The 18,912-nt window shown below is 33.3% G+C and overlaps 2 protein-coding genes across 13 annotated transcripts in view; one reads left to right on the forward strand and one right to left on the reverse strand.

The window, feature by feature from the left end:
* Window positions 1-12,445, reverse strand: part of LOC126882094 (DNA repair protein REV1-like) — a 74,175-nt gene extending 61,730 nt beyond the window's left edge. The window contains exons 1-2 of one of the 2 annotated variants that reach the window (XM_050646946.1): window positions 12,274-12,445; window positions 11,046-11,273 (exon numbers count right to left, since the gene is read on the reverse strand). In XM_050646946.1, the coding sequence (XP_050502903.1) occupies window positions 11,046-11,273; window positions 12,274-12,369 (324 nt within the window). In that variant the 5' untranslated portion in view covers window positions 12,370-12,445. The remainder of the gene's footprint in view (window positions 1-11,045; window positions 11,274-12,273) is intronic. The other variant, XM_050646945.1, reaches the window with a different exon arrangement.
* Window positions 1-18,912, forward strand: part of LOC114334083 (protein son of sevenless) — a 652,420-nt gene that overhangs the window by 381,470 nt on the left and 252,038 nt on the right. The window lies entirely within an intron of this gene.

Raw genomic sequence — 18,912 nt, forward strand, 5'->3', positions numbered from 1 at the left:
ATTGTTTTACACGGTTTTACTATACAGTTCACTACACCGTGTATGTGCCTTTCTCTTGCTTTGCCTAGAATCTTAAAAAGTTTATAAAAAAACTTTTCAACTTAAAATAAATAGTTTATTTTAGCTCAAACATATACAATGGGAATCTCATCATCAACTGTAAAATCATATTATACTTCAATAAGAGAAAAATCTGAGGATCATCATACTGAAAAATTCTCTGAACAGTCATTACTAAGAGAGAAGAAAATTGCTTAATAACTGAGATTATTTCTTCAGATGTGGTTTGTTGTGTTTGACAAAAAGAAATCTCAGCCGTATGTATATTATACATACAGGGTGATTGATTAGTGGGGTAAAGCTCAATAGATCGGCTATAATAGATAGCAATAAAAGTTAATAACAAAAATTATAGACAACTTTGGGATTCATATTACAAAATTAGTATAAATGTTACAGGGTGTTCGATAACCGAGTGGCAGACCAAACTTATGTTTTTTTTAAATGGAACACCCTGTATTTTATTTTATATTCGAAATCTCCTTAACTGCCCCATCACAAAAATATAAAGGTTTGTTATGTTATACAGGGTATGTACAAAGTTATAACCAATTTTATATGAAAATCGTAACAAGTTCAACATCCTGTATAAATAAAAATAAACACAACAGAAATGGTTTATTGGTGCCATATTTTTTGTTGATTGTCAAATTTTTCGAAACTGATTAATATTGCTAATTTTCTTTATACCGAATACAGGGTGAGTCAGAACGCAAGTACATTATTTTCTCAGTAATTTTAAATGGAACACCCTGTATTTTATATCACTACTGAAATGTACCATTACCATACTTTCCGCACTGGTTCAGTTAGGTATGAAAAACACGAACGAACAAAAAGTACTGTAACAGAGGAAGACGAAATAGATGTGTTGCTGGCAGTTACTAAAGTTCTACATACAAGTATTCGAAATATTTCCAAAGAAAAAGAACAAACTTACTACTCTGTGCAAAAAAATCTTGCAAAAAACAGAATGCACCCTTACCGCATTCAAATGCACCAAGAATTAATTCAGGAAGATTTTGAAAAGAGAATCAGAGAAGAGAAAAATCAATCAACAGATTGAAACAAAATTTCTCGAAAACTAATAAATTTAGACAGGGAATATTATATAAAATTTAAAGTACGGTAATGGTACTTTTCAATAGTGATATACAATACAGGGTGTTCCATTTAAAATTACTGAGAAAATGATGTACTTGCGTTTTGACTCACCTTGTATTTGATGTAAAGAAAAATAGCAGCATCAATCATTTTTGAAAATTTTGACAATCAATAAAAAAATATGGCACCAACAAACCATTTCTGTTGTGCTTATTTTTATTTATACAGGATGTTGAGGTTGTTACGATTTTTATATAAAATTGGTTATAACTTGGTACATACCCTGTATAACATAACAAACCTTTATATTTTTGTGATGGGGCAGTTAAGGAGATTTCGAATATAAAATAAAATACAGGGTGTTCCATTTAAAAAAACATAAGTTTGGTCTGTCACTAGGTTATCGAACACCCTGTAACATTCTAACTAATTTTTTAATATGAATCTCAAAGTTGTCTACAATTTTTGTTATTAACTTTTATTGCTATCTATAGATAGATAGATATTTATTTATTTATCATAATAGATAATACACAAAACAGAAACATTGTACTCCACACCTGTACAAATTACATAAGAATTGTCAAGGCAAGGAGCGCTGTATAATTATCATAAAGTATTACAAAAATTTTTACAAAAATTAAAAACATGAGACTAAACAAATAAAGAAATAAGCATTGTCAAATTAAATTAATCAGAAACATTCAATATATAAACAAAAAAAAGAAAAAATAAAATAAAAATAAAAACACTGGAAGTACAACAAACATTGCCAATTGGTTTCTAGGTCTTAGTTTTAATATAATGGACTAATAATCTCTTAAAGATAGTTGCATTATGGCTATTTTTAATGTGATAAGGTATATTATTGAACTGTACAATTCCTTTATGAAACAAGCTTTTCATTGAACTGGATTTGTTGGTTGTTCTAACATAAAAATTTATTGAATTTGCAGCTCTAGTGCTATGCTCATGAACATTTGCTATCGGGACCAACTGACTGTTCAAATACTCAGGCAATAAATGGTTTACCATCTTAAATAAGAATGTCATAGACTGGACATACATAAAATGTTCAACTTTTAACCAATTTAAAGTTTTCAGCATATCTTGAATTCGAGTATATCGATTGCATCTCAATATTACTCGCATAGCCTTATTTTGGAGAATTTGAAGCCTGTCATAATTAGAACATCCTGTATAAATCAATGAACAACAATATAAAAAGTGAGGTAATATTAACGAATTATAAATTGTTAATTTAGTTTGAAATGTCAAAAATGGTGATACTCTTCGAAAAAAACCTATTTTTTTCCCTATCTTTCTGCAAATGTAATCAACATGTTTACTAAAAGTTAGTTCCCTATCCAATATGAATCCCAAATACTTTATTTCCTGAACCATTTCAATTTTTTCATTATTTAATTTAATGTGAACATCCAAACTTAAGAATTTCCCGAAAAGAGTATTATTACCAATAAACATGTATTTGGATTTTAGCTCATTGACTTTCAATTTGTTTAACTTAAATCTTTCAGTTAATAAATGCAATTCACGATTCATCGTGTCCACTACATCAACAAAATCTTCCCCATAAAAATATATTAATGTGTCATCAGCAAAAAGATGAATTTTACATTTGCTTAATACGTTTCCCAAATCATTAATGTATAATATGAAAAGTAGAGGTCCAAGTACACTGCCTTGCGGCACACCAATATCATTTAACTGTGGATTTGACATTTCACTATTTAATTTAGTCCTTTGGTACCTATTTGACAGATAATTTTCCAGCCAATTAAAAACTGTCCCGTTAAAACCATATTTCTTTAATTTCAAAAGAAGTATATGACGATCTATTGTTTCAAATGCTCTTTTGAGATCTATAAAAACTGCGCATATACCGACCCCTGTCGTATCTAAAATATTTTTCATATCTGAGACAACTAACTGTTATGCGGTCTCACATGAATGAGAATTTCTAAATCCAGACTGGTAATTATACAGGATATTATTTGAAGTAATAAATTTAATCAGCTGATTGTACACCACAATTTCCAAGACTTTTTCACAAAATGGGAGCATATTTATTGGACGTAATTGATCAAGTTTATTAGTATTGGGAACTTTTGGAACAGGAACTATAGTTGATATTTTAAATTGCTTGGGCACCAGGCCCTTCTCCAAACTCATATTAATTAAATTTAATAAAGGATAACCTAACACATGAAATAGATTTTTGATAATATCAAGACCTACTTCATCCGTACTATTTTTTTTATATTGTAATTTGATTATATCATATAGTTGGTTTAGTGATATGCTCTCAAAAGTTTCAAAATTTACAGATGAAACAACTGTCTGCAAATTTAAATTAATATCACTATTTTGGTCAAAACTTACAATAATATCTTTAATACTATCAACATAATATTGATTTAATATGTTTGCCAAATTTACGCTATATGTTACACCTTCATGTTCAAGACTTTGAAATTGTGATATAGTTTTATTAGTTCCTACTAACTGTTTGAGATGTTTCCACATTTGTTTAGAATTACCCCTATTCCTATCAATATTTGACTCATAAAATCTAATTTTAACTTGTTTTAAAATTCTAACACAGTTATTTCTTTCAATTTTATAGTTATTCCAATCTACGCAATCGTTTGTAAACAAAAATCTTTTATAAGCAATATTTTTATTCTTAACTGCCAATTTACAAGTGTTGTCAAACCATTTATTACCAAAGTTCTTAACTTCCACAGTTTTAACTGGTGACACGCTATTCAAAACATCTACGATATTATTGACGAAAGTATCAGTAACTTCATCGATGTTTACCGAAGAATATGCCCAATCTTTTTCAATCAACATGTTTACCATATTATCATATATTATTTTAGAACGAATTTGTTTTGTTTCAATGACTTCACTTTTAGTTACTTTATTATTGAGCACGTGGACAATACAGTGATCAGATATTATGTAATTTTTTTCTACATGAGCAGTTAACGCATAGTCATTACTTATGACAAGATCAATCATAGATTTTGAATCTTTAAAAATTCTTGTATATTCATTTACAAGTTGCTGCATTCCATTATTTTCTATATATTCTTTCAATTTACTTTTACCCTGACAATTTTTATCATAATTATGTTGAAATCTCCAGCAATGACTATACTACAACTACTATGTGATTCATAATAATCATCCATCCACTTGAAAAATACATCAATGAATTCACTTATACTACCACTTGGCGATCTATAAATACCCACTATTCCATAATATGATCCATTAATTACAACATCCAAAGACAAAACCCACAAACTCTTGTCAATAATAAATGTTTTGATATTATTGACTTTTATGTATTCTTTCGTATAAATTAGAACTCCTCCTGTATGACGACTACTAGAATCACAACGCGCCATTACATATTCAGAGATCTGTAGCTCAGAATCTGAAAAATCGCTAGTGATACAAGTTTCCGTTAAACATAAAATGTGTGGGTCATATACCTGAACATAAAGTTTGATTTCATCGCAATGTTTATAGTAACTTTCAGCATTAATACAAGAAAGAAGAAGATTATCTATACACTTTTTATTTATGCGTGTAATATTTGAAGGCGTCTTTGATGGCTAGATATTATACCCTATTCTTTCTTTGGCTTTTAATAACTGTCTTTGATAACTACTACAATTTCTATCAAATACATTATGGTTATAATGGTATCCCGAATGAAGTACGTGCCTCCTAGTGGCGGGATACGGGCAACAATACATTGGCTTATAGGGCAGTCCTTACAGTAGGGATCCAGGCCTATACAGAAAAATGCAGGCGGGTGTGGGGTAATACTGCACTTTGGTTGCATTGGTGGTGTATTGGCTAAACGTGCAGGACAGGGCAGGGTATGGTGCTGATAGAAAAGGCATTCAGGCATCAAATATCCAAAAATCTTTTCAGGCCATAATAATGAAAAGACCTTCTCCAAACGAAATAAAAACTTATACTGAAATGATGGCATCTCCTGAGGTAAAATGTTCCGGAAGTAAAATGAGCCTCCATTCGGATCTCCGGGTGAGGACTATCTCAGGGGGAACACCATTGCAGGTTAGAAAAATCAGGATAGGGTCTTGGAATCTTGGTAGTCTTACAGGTAAGAGTCTGGAGTTAGTGGATGCGCTCAAACGAAGAAGAGTTCAAATTGCTTGTATTCAAGAAACTAGGTGGAAAGGACAAAGGGCGAAAGAACTAGGTGATGGATATAAATTGTGGTATGTAGGGAGTAGTAACACTAGAAATGGAGTTGGTATAATTGCTGATAGTGAAATGAAAGATAACGTAGTAGATGTTGTAAGAACGAGTGATAGAATGATGTCAGTGAAATTTGTAATTGATAAAGAGGTATTGAATGTTGTGTGTGTGTATGCTCCTCAAACAGGTCTGGGTGAGAATGAAAGAAGAGCTTTCTATGATCAATTGGGAGACATACTGAGTGATATTCCAGCGGAGGAGAAAGTTATAATAGGAGGTGATTTCAATGCACATGTGGGCCAAGCCAAGACAGGATATGAAACAATACATGGGGGATTAGGCTTTGGAACTAGAAATGAAGCTGGAGATGACATGCTAGAATTAGCAACAGCATTGGATATGGCGATTGTTAACACATTCTTTAAAAAGAGAGAAACTCAACTTATTACCTACAAAAGTGGACAACATCAATCCCAAATAGACTACTTCATGATAAGGAAAGAAGACATACGTGAATGCAAGGACTGCAAGGTAATAGTTAGTGAGACAGTAAGCCAACAACATAAGCTGCTTGTTCTGGACATCGAAGTAAAAAGCGAATCTAAACAAAAATATCGGAGAGGACCACAAAAAATCAAGTGGTGGATGCTAAAAGATGAGAAGGAAGGTCTATTCAGGGAAAGAATAGTAGAAAAAATATGTTGGAACATGAAAGGAAGCCCTAACACAATTTGGAGAAAAATGGCCAATATTATTAGAGAGACGGCTATTGAAATACTTGGGAAAACGTCAGGAAAGAAGTTTGAAGATAAAGAGACTTGGTGGTGGTCAAATGAAGTACAAGGAAACATAAAAGAGAAGAGAAAATTATATAAAAAGTGGCAAGAAACCAGATCGGACATAGATCTTCAAAACTATATGGTCGCCAAAAAGGAAGCGAAAGTAGCAGTAGCAAAAGCTAAAGCAGAAGCGTATTCAAACCTATACGATCAACTTGATACCAGGGAAGGCGAAACGAAGATATATAAAATAGCCAAACAGAGAGCAAAGAAAGCAAAAGATTTTAATCAGATTAGATGTATCCGAGATGAAAATAATAAAATACTAGTTCACGAAAGGGATGTCAAAAAGAGATGGAGAAAGTACTTTGACAGCTTATTAAATGAAGAATTTGACAGACAGCCTGTAGAGTCAACGGATACAGTAGCAGCAATGGTCACCAAAATAACCAACGAGGAAGTGGCTCAAGCGCTTCAAAAAATAAAGAAAGGAAAAGCGGTAGGACCAGATGATATTCCTGGGGAAGTATGGAGAGCATTGGGAGAGACAGGAACAAGGTGGCTAGCAGGTCTATTTAATAGAATTATGGAAGTTGGACAAATGCCAGACGAATGGAGAAGCAGTATACTGGTACCTGTTTACAAAAACAAGGGAGATATACAACAATGTACAAACTACAGGGCTATAAAACTGCTTAGCCACACCATGAAAATATGGGAAAGAGTAATTGATAGACGGATACGTGAAGAAACCGAAATATCCGAGAATCAATTTGGCTTTATGCAGGGTAGATCAACAACAGATGCAATTTTCATTATAAGGCAGTTGATGGAAAAATACAGGAGTAAAGAAACAAACGCTCATATGGTATTCATTGATCTTGAGAAAGCATATGATAGAGTTCCTCGAGAGATTCTGTGGTGGGCACTCAATAAGAAAGGAGTCCCTGGTGAATATGTAAAGATTGTGAGGGATATGTATGAGGGAGTAACGACTAGTGTTAGGACAGGTGTGGGAGAGACTGATAAATTTCATGTGAAAGTAGGATTGCATCAAGGTTCTGTGCTTAGTCCGTATTTATTCTCATTAGTTTTGGACCAGATAACAGCGAAAATACAGGGGAACATTCCATGGTGCTTAATGTATGCTGATGATGTCGTGTTAGTAGGAAATAGTGAAAGAGACTTAGAACAAAAACTGGAACAGTGGAGACAAGCTCTGGAGGAAAAAGGTTTAAAACTTAGTAGGACAAAAACAGAGTATTTGGAATGTTCATTTAAAGATGGAGCTACTACAAATAAAATGGTATCTTTGGATGGTGAAATGATTGTAAAAAGCAATAGTTTTAAGTACCTAGGATCGGTATTACAGAGTAATGGAGAAATAGATGGAGATGCATGCAGTAGAATTAGGGCTGGATGGATGAAGTGGAAAGAAGCGAGTGGTGTGTTGTGTGACAGAAAAATTCCAATGAAGCTGAAGGGAAAATTCTATAAAACAGCCATAAGACCAGCTATGATGTACGGAACTGAATGTTGGGCAGTGAAAAAGAAAGAGGAACAGCGAATGCATGTGGCGGAAATGAGAATGCTTAGATGGATGAGTGGAGTGACAAAGAAGGATAAAATTAGAAATGAGTATATTAGGGGAAGTCTAGGTGTGTGGCACCAATTGATGCCAAAATGAGAGAGCATAGGTTAAGATGGTTTGGTCATGTTCAACGTCGAGACGTTAACCACCCAATACGAAGAATAGCTGAAGTGCAGATTCCTGGAAGGAGTAGGAGAGGAAGACCAAAGAAGAGCTGGGGGGAGACGATAAGGCAGGACATGTTGGTAAAGGGGATTAACATTGATATGGCCCAAGATAGAATTGTGTGGAGAAATGCAATTAGGGAAGCCGACCCCGCATAGGGATAAGGCAAAGAGAATGATGACATTATGGTTATAATTAACATGTTTAAGTTTAAGAATTTCATTTGCATATTTACAGTTAACACAAGTAAAATTATCGTTAGTAATTCTGCACTCATCTTTTTTGTGTTGACCTCCACATAATGGACAAACATCCTGTGAAGTACATTTATCTGCAAAATGTCCAAACTTCCAGCACCGAAAACAACGAATAATATTTACGTGTTCAAAAAATCTGTAGCTATTCCATCCTATATGTATTTTTTCCTTTTCATTAACTAGATAATTAAATATATCTGCTGAAATTTCCACTATTACATTAAGTGCATTACGGTTATTAGTTTTCGATTTATATTTACGTAATATTTTAATGTAAGTTTCTATACCGTCAATCAAATTTTGTTTTTTAAAACTATCAACAAAGCTGTCAATATCTTCAATGTCTTTTTCGTGGACATTTATGATCTTGATCTTAGGTTTAGATATACTTGCAATTTTTATCTCATAATCTGCTCCAAGAACTTTTTCAGCATTAATTTTCAAATTATCCAAAGACTCCTTATTATTACAATGAATTGCAATCGACCCTTTAGCACAAGATTTAACATTTTCAACCGACACATTTATATCGACTGGACTAAATTTTTGTGCTAATACAGTTTTTGTTGTTAAGCAATTTTGATTTTGATTTTTTGGTCTTATAATAAGTGGTTCGGTTTTTTTCGTTTTTACAACATCGCTCCATTGACGCTGACTGTTTGTTAGTGTACCATTATTTTCAATAAGATCAATTAACTTACAAGTTTTTTCCAATACTTCTTTTGTTTTCTTTTCATTAAGTTGATATTCAGACTCGTTTTTGTTAAGTCTATTTTCAGCTATCGTAAAACAATTGCCACAAAACCACTTTAAATTAACACAATCTTGTTTAATTTTTAACACTTGATCTTTCACTTTAGCACAATGCAAATGATATGGTTTAATACACAAATCGCAAACGATATACTTATTATTTACAATAAAATTATCAGCACATTGGACACACGTCTGTATGCCCGGCGCCATCTTTGACTACATTAGCCTATTAGACTATTACTATAGCGGATCTAATCAATCACCCTGTATGTATGTTCAAAGTTTGTAATCAGGTTGTACATTATTGTGTACGCTTACCTCACCCTTAGTGCATACTATGAAGGCTTTGAAAATAAAATTACATACATATGCATTATGCAGACAAAATATATAAAAATAAATAAATTACAAGCGATTAAAGGTCTTCATGGTTAGACTGTTATAAAACAATTAACTGAATAAAAATTTTCGGCCAATTACCATTGGAAAAACAGTAACCATACCTATTCACAGCTTTGATACATCTATAAGAGATACTCGAAATGTTTTGAGTATGATACAAGATAAAACATAAAGGAAAAGAAAATGTAGTATGTCAAAGTGTGTAAATAATTTATTTCTTTAGCTGAGTGCTTTCGACATAAACGTCATCATCAGAGCTAATAATGGTCAAATAGTAAAAAAGTACCGCCACATTGAGGTGTAATCATGTGCATCTTATGAATATAAATATGAATTTTGATTGCAAATGCTAACTGCTTTGTCCTCCGTACAACACCAAACAGTAAAAAACAGAAAAAACAGCCACATACACGTTGCACAAACACATAAAAACTTTTTTCATGGTATGGGGTAGGTATCACTCATCCATTCTTGGCCTAGTAGAGACAGCTGACTGACTAGCCTCTACTAGGCCAAGAATGGATGGGTGATACCTACACCCATACCATGAAAAAGTTTTTATGTGTTTGTGCAACGTGTATGTGGCTGTTTTTTCTGTTTTTTACTGTTTGGTGTTACATGTGTTTGGTGTTTAGAGGACAAAGCAGTTAGCATTTGCAATCAAAATTATTATTTATATTCATAAAATGCACATGATTACACCTCAAGTGGTGGTACTTTTTTACTATTTGACCATTAGCTCCGATGATGACGTTTATGTCGAAAGCGCTCAGCTAAAGAAATAAATTATTTACGCACTTTGACATACTACATTTTCTTTTTCTTTATTCATTCAAGTGTGTACAAACTTATCAGTCTTTCAACTATCAAGATAAAACAGTTGAAGATCTAACACTTATTGTATAAGGTATAGGGACGAAATAAAGCATAGGGACGAAACATGGAACAATAAACAAGCTTTTTTGATGAATCAAATAAAAGAATACAAAAAGAATTTTTTAATTTCGAAGATGTGCCTGATGTTCAGCTGTCTCTAAGGGAAATCAGTGAAAAAATGTTCTTCAAAATTATGTAAATATAAAAAGTATTGTGCAACATATTGTGCCATGCTAAATGTTATCTTGTTTCACCATGTGAGAATACAGACTAATTTTTTAATTTAATTACGACAATATAAATACAGTAAACATTAAAATTAAAAAATTACGTTTTATTAAACCCAATCTAACAAATTGTGATATTTTAATACCTGATCGGAGTTTGACTGGCCAAAGCCCGATTGCCTGAAATTAAGTTTCAACGTTTGCCTGACCAAATTAGTCACTACTAGGTTTGACTACTCAAAGGCCAAATATGGAATTTATTTCAGGGTTTGACTAAGACCATTAGTCAAACCTGAGGAATGACTAGTCAAACCACGGAGTGCCGGAACTTTGGGGTTTGACTATGGAAAAACAATTATTTTGAATAGTTTTATCAGAGTCACATGACGACAGACGTGAAAGTCACTGGTGAGAACGGGCCGGATTAACCCAACCCTAGCAATTAGGTTCCCGTGTGGCTACTGGTGTGGCACTTACTGTATAAGTGGGTCACATATGAAAAAAATGTAAGATATACACAAACAAAAATATATTTAAGAGTCTTGCTAAATACTCTACCTACTTTGACATTTGGTAAATTAGAAGCTATAATATGGGTGGTGCTGGAAACTTGGTACATGTGGAAAACTCCACCATGTGCTGCCATTAAGTTCTTTAATTCATCAATTGGAGGTCTTGTTAAACCATTCACATGGATAGATACTCCTTCAAATATATTGGATAGTTTTGTAATGTTGGATTCCTCAAACTGGTTTAGCAGTTTGGCCCTTTTAGCTGCCATATAACCACCCTAAATGCATATTAATCTTGAAAAATGTTAATAACAAGATTCATGTTATGTTGATATTGAAAATGTTATAACATTAAACGTTAAAAATGTGGATGTTAGGAGCATAAGAGAAGCAAAAGGTTTTGACCATTTGTTGATATTTTACTAGTTCAGAGATAGCTGAATAGACATAATGTGTAGCAAAAAAAGATATATGTGATAGACGAGAGACAAGTGGGTATTTATTATAACAAAATAGATCGAGAAGTTGACACACGAATAATATCAGGAAACAAATATTTCTTTGCAATGCAACATCTTTTTGTATTTTGCATTTCTTTGCAATGAAAAAATCCAGATATATAAGACCATTATACGACCAGCAGTTACATATGGAAGTGAAACATGGACTCTAACAAGGGAAATAAATAAATTGCTGGTGGGGGAACATAAAATCCTTCGAATTACATGTGGCCCTTGCAGAGACAGCGTGACAAACAAATGGAGGCGCAGATACAATAACGAGTTAGAGTCTCCCTTTGGAAAGGAGAATCTAATCAAATATATAAAGGCCAACAGACTCAGATGGGCAGGGTATGTGCTACGCAGTAATAACAAATTGTCTTATAAATAATGTGTTTTGGGAAAGGCCAGACGGGAGAAGGTATGTATGATGGCCTAAAAAAAGGTGGAAAAATGCAGTCAGAGAAGATCTGGAGAAAATGAGAATGAGACGATGGGAAATAGTTTCACAGGACTGACAAACATGGAAGTAAACAATAGTAAACGCTCAAAGACTCACGAAAAGTTGTGAAGCCATTGATGATGATGATGATGATGATTTAAAGATTAATAGGAAACCATGCCAGGGCAGAGGAAGGGATGTAGAGTGAAAAATATAAAGTATCAGAGTAAAGTTAATAATTATGAACTAAAAACAGTGTAACATGCAGAATACAAATGTTATCAGAAACCTTCAGAACACAAGAACACAAGATATAAATAAAGATTGGGCTCTTACCCACTCTTTAAATCCATTATCCTCATCGAATTCTCTAGATTTTTTCTTTTTGTTATCCGTTTCTTCTTTAACTGTACCATTACTTTTGTCGTTCATGGTTAACTTTTCTTAATAATTTCTTAATAATAATATTTATCAACATACATAGAAGGAATAAATAAGGTTAGGTATGTGTTTTCTTCTTCTTCTTCTTCTTATAGTTTCATATTCATGGCCTCCACCTCTTAGGTACTTGACCAGTTCTCTTATTTAGACTGTAATTGGAAGGGAATCCTCTTTTCAAAGGGTCTGGATTTTCCATATTCCCTTCTTTAAATTCATTATAATATGATGATCAAATAACTATATTATATTTTAATTTGAAATATTTTTATAAATTGATTGATCTTTCTTAAGGTTTTCAATACTGCTCTTAAAGCCAGTACCGGCGCTAGGATATAAGGCGCCCGCCTGCAAAACTAGCATAGGCGCCCTTCGGTTTCTTTTAAATTAGTATTTTGTACAGCGCCAGCAGAAAAAAGCCCAATTTGGCGCCCCCCCAAACAGGGGCGCCCGCCTGCAGTGCATCCCTTGCAGGCTCGTTATCGCCGGCCCTGCTTAAAGCTTTTATTACCACTGCTGAAATAACTATTACAACTAAATATCAAAATGGTGATGAAATATGATTCAAATTTGTAGTAATTAACTAGTTTACTTTATATTTTGATAATACCTTATTAATTATATAAATGTTGCATGTTGCCAGGTCCAAAAGTAGGTAAAAAAATTTTTAAACGATTTTTTTTTTCCTAAAATAATTTTTTTGTATTGAACAAAGTTTTTTTAGGTTTTTTGGATCATTCCAAACAGAAAAGCTCTTTGGTAACTTTTCTCTAAAATTGATAGTTTTTGACATATTATAAGCGATTAAAAATTTAAAAATTGCGAAATCGGCCATTTTTAACCCTCAAAAACTATGTGAAAAACTGAAAATTTCAATGTTGCCAAAGTAGACAGACATTCCTTAAAAATCGATTGATGAAATCACGAAGAGTTTTTTGCAATACAATATCTAAAACACCTTTATTCTTTAATTGCTAATCAAGCGGGCGCTACACTATTTTCAACTGTTGCATGTATAATGTAATATGCGTAAGTATATGTGCGGAAAAATATTCTGTTTCAATTTTTTTCACCATCTTGCTTGAAAAGGTGCCCTTTTAACAAATTTATTGCATGTTGCCAGGATCAAAAAGCAGTCAAAAAATTTTTTAAGTTTTTTTTGGTTTTTCCTAAAATTAATTTTTTTGTATCGGACAAATTTTTTAAAGGTTTTTTGGATCATTCCAAATAGAAAATATTTAAAGTGACTTTTGTCTAAATGTGATAGTTTTCGAGATATACTAAACGATTGTAAATTTGAAAATTGCGAAATCGGCCATTTTCAACCCTCAAAACTATGGGGAAAACCGAAAATTTCAATGTTACCAAGGTACGTAGATATTCTATGAACATCAATTGAAGAAATTCCAAAGAGCTTTTTCCAATACAATATCGAAAACCCTTTGTTTTTAATTGCTAATCAAGCGGGCGCGACACTATTTCAGAAAATATTTTAAGCTTAAAAAAAATTCTTTAAAAAAATGTTTTGACACTCCCAACATACAATTTTGTTAATAAGGAACCTTTTCAAGCAAGATGGTGAAAAGAAATTGAATTAAAATATTTTTCCGCGCATATATTTACGCATATTACATACAATGTATATGTTACAGTTCAAGTTGATTCTCAGTTAGAGTTGACTCCAAGTAGTTGGAGTCAACTCCAACTGAAACGAGCAGTAAAAGTTGATTTTAAAAATTTAAATCAACTTTGACTAGTTGGAGTTGACTCTTCCTGGATCGATTCAGTAAATGTTGATTATACGAGAATCTCAAGTGCATTTTTGATGAGTGTGCGTTTCTTTGTTTTGACCGTTTCAACTACTTATTAGTATAGTCTGTAACGTCGCCCCCGTTAGGTAAATTATTCTGATTCGATTTTTTGCACAAACTTACTCAAAGAAATACATCCGTATAACAATCCTTATAACAAATACACAGGGTGTCACGCGGTACCGCGGTCAAAAAATTGTTTAACCAATTTTTGGTAACCAAATTCACAAAAATAATTTTTATCTACTCTATCTCATATTATTGTAAAGGTTTTATTGTGTGAAAATTGTAAATATAGATAGCAGTACATGAAGAGTTTAAAGTGTGTCTGAAGTAACAATGTATTTTAAATGGGTTTTACTTTTTCGCACTGTTTTTTAGCACAATTTCATATAATTAAACATCCTTAACTTTCGCCTTCGGGAGGAAATCAGACACGCCCTTGCAACGGCAACTGAAATGCTCACAAAACAGCGACCACGGAAGCAAAGATGGATGACAGAGGAAATATTGGATTTAATGGATGAAAGAAGAAAATGCAAACAGCACAAAGCAATGTACAGAGCATTGAATAGAACCATTAAACAAAAAATAAAAATTGCAAAAGAAAAATGGATAACAGAACAATGTGAAGAAATCGAAAACTTATAGGTATAAAAAACATGATGACTTCCATCTGTATATGAAACGCAAGGAATTCACAGGCACGACATACTCACAAGGACCAAATAATCTAATCAACGCAGAAGGCAAACTGATTTCAAGCCCTGAAGAACAAATAAACATGTGGGAAGACTATATAAAGGAACTCTTCTATGACATCAGGGAACCTCCTACATTAAATACCGAAAACGACGAAGGTCTTCCAATACTAAAGTCCGAACTGGAATATGCTCTACGTCAACTAAAAAACGACAAATCTGTAGGAAAAGATGAAATACCAGCTGAGCTATTGAAGTTAATCAACGAGGAAAACTTAGACCTTCTTCTTGGACTATTTAATAACAGTGGCGGCTCGCGACCTCAGTATGCGGGTAGGCTACACATATACTTCGGGTAGGCGACAAAAATATCCTACAATTTGTAATACATTTTGAGCCGTCTTGCAATACTAAATGTAATCTATGAGCGCAACAATGTGTAAAAATTGCTTTTGGAGCATGTACTTTAATTTTTGATTGTAATCCGTTTAAAGAGCCAGCCATTACACTTGTTCCATCGTAAAATTGAGCAATTTATTTATTTTTGTAATCATATGGCTCAAGCACGTTTGAAATTAAACTATATAGAGCGTCTGCAGATCTATTCTCGCTAACATCAAAAAACCCTAAAAATCTTTCTGTTACCTGACCAACTTTTTTAACAAAACGGATTGTATAAGTACACTGTGATTTTTCGGATATATCAGTAGTATCGTCCGCTAGTATAGAAAAAAATTGACTTTCATTAATTTCTGTTGAGATTTCATTTTTTACGTAATCGGTAAGGCAATCTATTAAATCATTTTGTATTGTTTTTGACAAACCCGTGAACACCCCTCTATTTTTTAACATGATCCTGGATTTCCTGATCGCGTTTAACTACTAAATTAAAAATTTCTTTAAAATTACCCATGTTTGAAGAATTATGGCTCTCATCACGACCGCGAAATGCAGGTTCTTGTTTTACTAACAGAATTGTAACATCAATTTCTTCAACTTCTTCAATCTTTTTCAACTTCTTCATTATATATCTTATTAGATAGAGAAATTTGTCCAGCTAAAGCACTGTCAATAGTTTGTTTATTTTTTTCTAACCGTTTTAAACCTAAGCAATTGTTTAAATGTTCTTTCGAAGATTCATGTTTTTTTACACTAGCTGATAAATTTTTCAAATCTGAATATCCCTGACTCACCCAAACATTTTGCTTCAAATTTCAGAGCAACATTCCGCTTAGCCATTTATGATTTTCATACCATATTGTTTTAAACGATCTCGAAAATGGTCGATTGTCTTTTGTCTTATCTGTGGATAAAATTGTTAAATTTGGTAAAGGCCGGCCCATTGAAATAATTTCTGACCTTTCTTGATTTTGGCGCCTTGAATAAGGCGTCTCGATCAAACTGCATAATAATGTTTACAATACAGGGACTATCCCTAAAATATGGCTTGAATCAGTCTTCATACCACTGCCTGAAAAGAAGAACGCCAAATTATGCCAGGACTTCCGCCTTATAAGTCTATTAAATAACATTCTGAAGCTTTTCTTGCGTATCATACAGAACATAATATATTATAAAAAATGTGATGAGGTCACCGGTCAAGAACAATTTGGCTTCAGGAAAGGTATGGGGACACGAGAAGCAATATTCTGTCTTCAAACTCTGGCACAAAGATACAAAGATCAGCAAGCAGACCTTTTTATCTGTTTCATAGATTTTAAGAAAGCGTTCGATAGGGTGAAGCACAAGACCTTGATAGAAAGAGTTCGATAGGGTGAAGCACAAGACCTTGATAGAAGGATTGAACGACATCGGAGTCGACAAAAGAGATTCTAAAATTATAGAGGCTATTTATTGGAATCAGACAGCAATCATAAAGACCAATGGTAATACGTCAAGGCCAATTGAAATACAACGAGGTGTTAGACAGGGTTGTGTGCTATCACCCATACTCTTAACGTCTACTCTGAGGTAATATTTGCGAACTCTTTATCGCACCCTTCAGAAGGAATCAGGATAAACGGTCAGAGAGTAAATAACATCCGCTATGCAGATGACACAGTATTAATGACTGAGTCGGACCATAGTCTGCAGATACTGTTGGATAGGGTTACTGAGAGTTGTGAAAAAATGGGGATGAAGATCAATACTGCGAAAACCAAAGTTATAAGAATATCAAGGAACAAAAATTTACCTCTTCCAATAAATATGTGAAACACCAGCTTGAATACGTAAGCCAGTACAAATATCTTGGTTGCTGGTTCAACAATCAACTTGATTAAAAACAAGAAGTCAAGAGCCAGAATAGAGGTAGCCCGACAGGGGTTTATCAAAATGAAAAGCTTATTTTGTAACAGTAGCATTAATATCAGCCTTAGATGTCGTTTTCTGCATTGCTATGAGTGGTCAATACTTTTGTATGGAACGGAGGCCTGGACACAACACAACACTGATGAACAAGTTGGACGCCTTTCAACTCTGGCTTTATAGAAGAGACTTGAAAATACCTTGGACAACCCACACCACCAACGAATATGTTCTGAGGAGAATAGGTACAGATAGGGAACTGCTAAAAATCATTAAAGTCAGAAAAGTTAGCTACCTGGGACACATAATGAGAAACGAAAAGTACCGCCTCACGCAACTGATCATCTAGGGTAAGATTGAAGGAAAACGGGGTCCCGGTAGGCGCCAGATTTCATGGCTTAGAAATATCAGAGACTGGACCGGCCTTGATTCAACGTCTTTGTTTAGAGCCGCATTGGACAGAGACAGATTTGCCAGTGTAGTCGCTAACCTCCACTAAAGGAGAAAGCACCACAAGAAGAAGAACTTTCGCCTTGTCATGGTGATGACATGTGAGCAATAAATTACAAAAAAAGTTTTGTCAGTTTTGTGGTTTGACAGTAGTTTGAATTTTTAAATGTCAAAATGGTGCAATAGTGCATTCACTCGCACTCACATTGATAGCTGCGTCAATAAGCTCCTAGCGCTCATTGTTAATAGTTAAAAATAACCGCTTAGTAATAAAATAATAACAAAAATTTCTTCAGTATCTTGTAGGGGGGTCGTTAAAATTTTATTTGGTGACTTTCGGACTTTCATAATAATAATTTTTAACTGAGTTATTAAGCCTTGAAAATGGTCATTTTCGTATTTTGCAAATTTTAAATCGCGTATAACTCGAGAACAATAAATTTTACAGAAAAATCACAAAAGACCTCTTTTGCTCCGAATAACCCAAATGATGTAAAGAAAATTGTCCTAAATGAATTTTTTTGTGAGTTTGTTTAAAAAAATTGTTTAAACAATTTTTCGACCACAAAAAAATCGAACTGGAATAATTTACCTAACGGGGGCGACGATACAGCTTAGACTAATTTGAACATATCAGTAACATTTAATTTCTAGAATCGGCTGTTTGTGTGAATCAGAATCAACTTTTACTAAATGGCATTGGGAAGAGTATACTTTTCCTAGTTGGAGTCTACTTTTACTAGTAAATGTTGAATATAAATCTTCATTTTATATTTATAATCAACTTTTACTGAAACCAGCCGTTAGAGTTGACTCCAACTAGTTGGAGTCAACTCCAACTGGATAATCAACTTGAACTGTAACATATATAAAGTGTGTCAATTTAAAAAGTTGCCACCCCCTATAATTTGGTCCCTATAGAAAATCTAAAAATATGCAAAAACACGTCAAATTTATTTGTGAGGAGGACATTTTGTAGACCAGTTTTCAACTAAATTACATCAACCCTATAGCGATGGCAGACACCACCCCCAAAATCTTTAATTGGAGGTGGGGTTGAGTGATACCTCATTTTGAAGGTCATTAAATCATTAAATTACCTTTTCAAAAATACCACATGCGTTATATTTCTTTTTAGTACTTTTGGAAAAATCTTGGACTCAATACTCTAAAAAATTTTGGAGTTCTGAACTCTATACTTTATATCTTTACGGTTTTACTTGATTTTTCCAAAAATACTTCCAAAAAATACTCTAAATACTTCAACA

Source organism: Diabrotica virgifera, chromosome 3 (assembly GCF_917563875.1).
Source record: "Diabrotica virgifera virgifera chromosome 3, PGI_DIABVI_V3a".
Lineage (NCBI taxonomy): Eukaryota > Metazoa > Arthropoda > Insecta > Coleoptera > Chrysomelidae > Diabrotica > Diabrotica virgifera.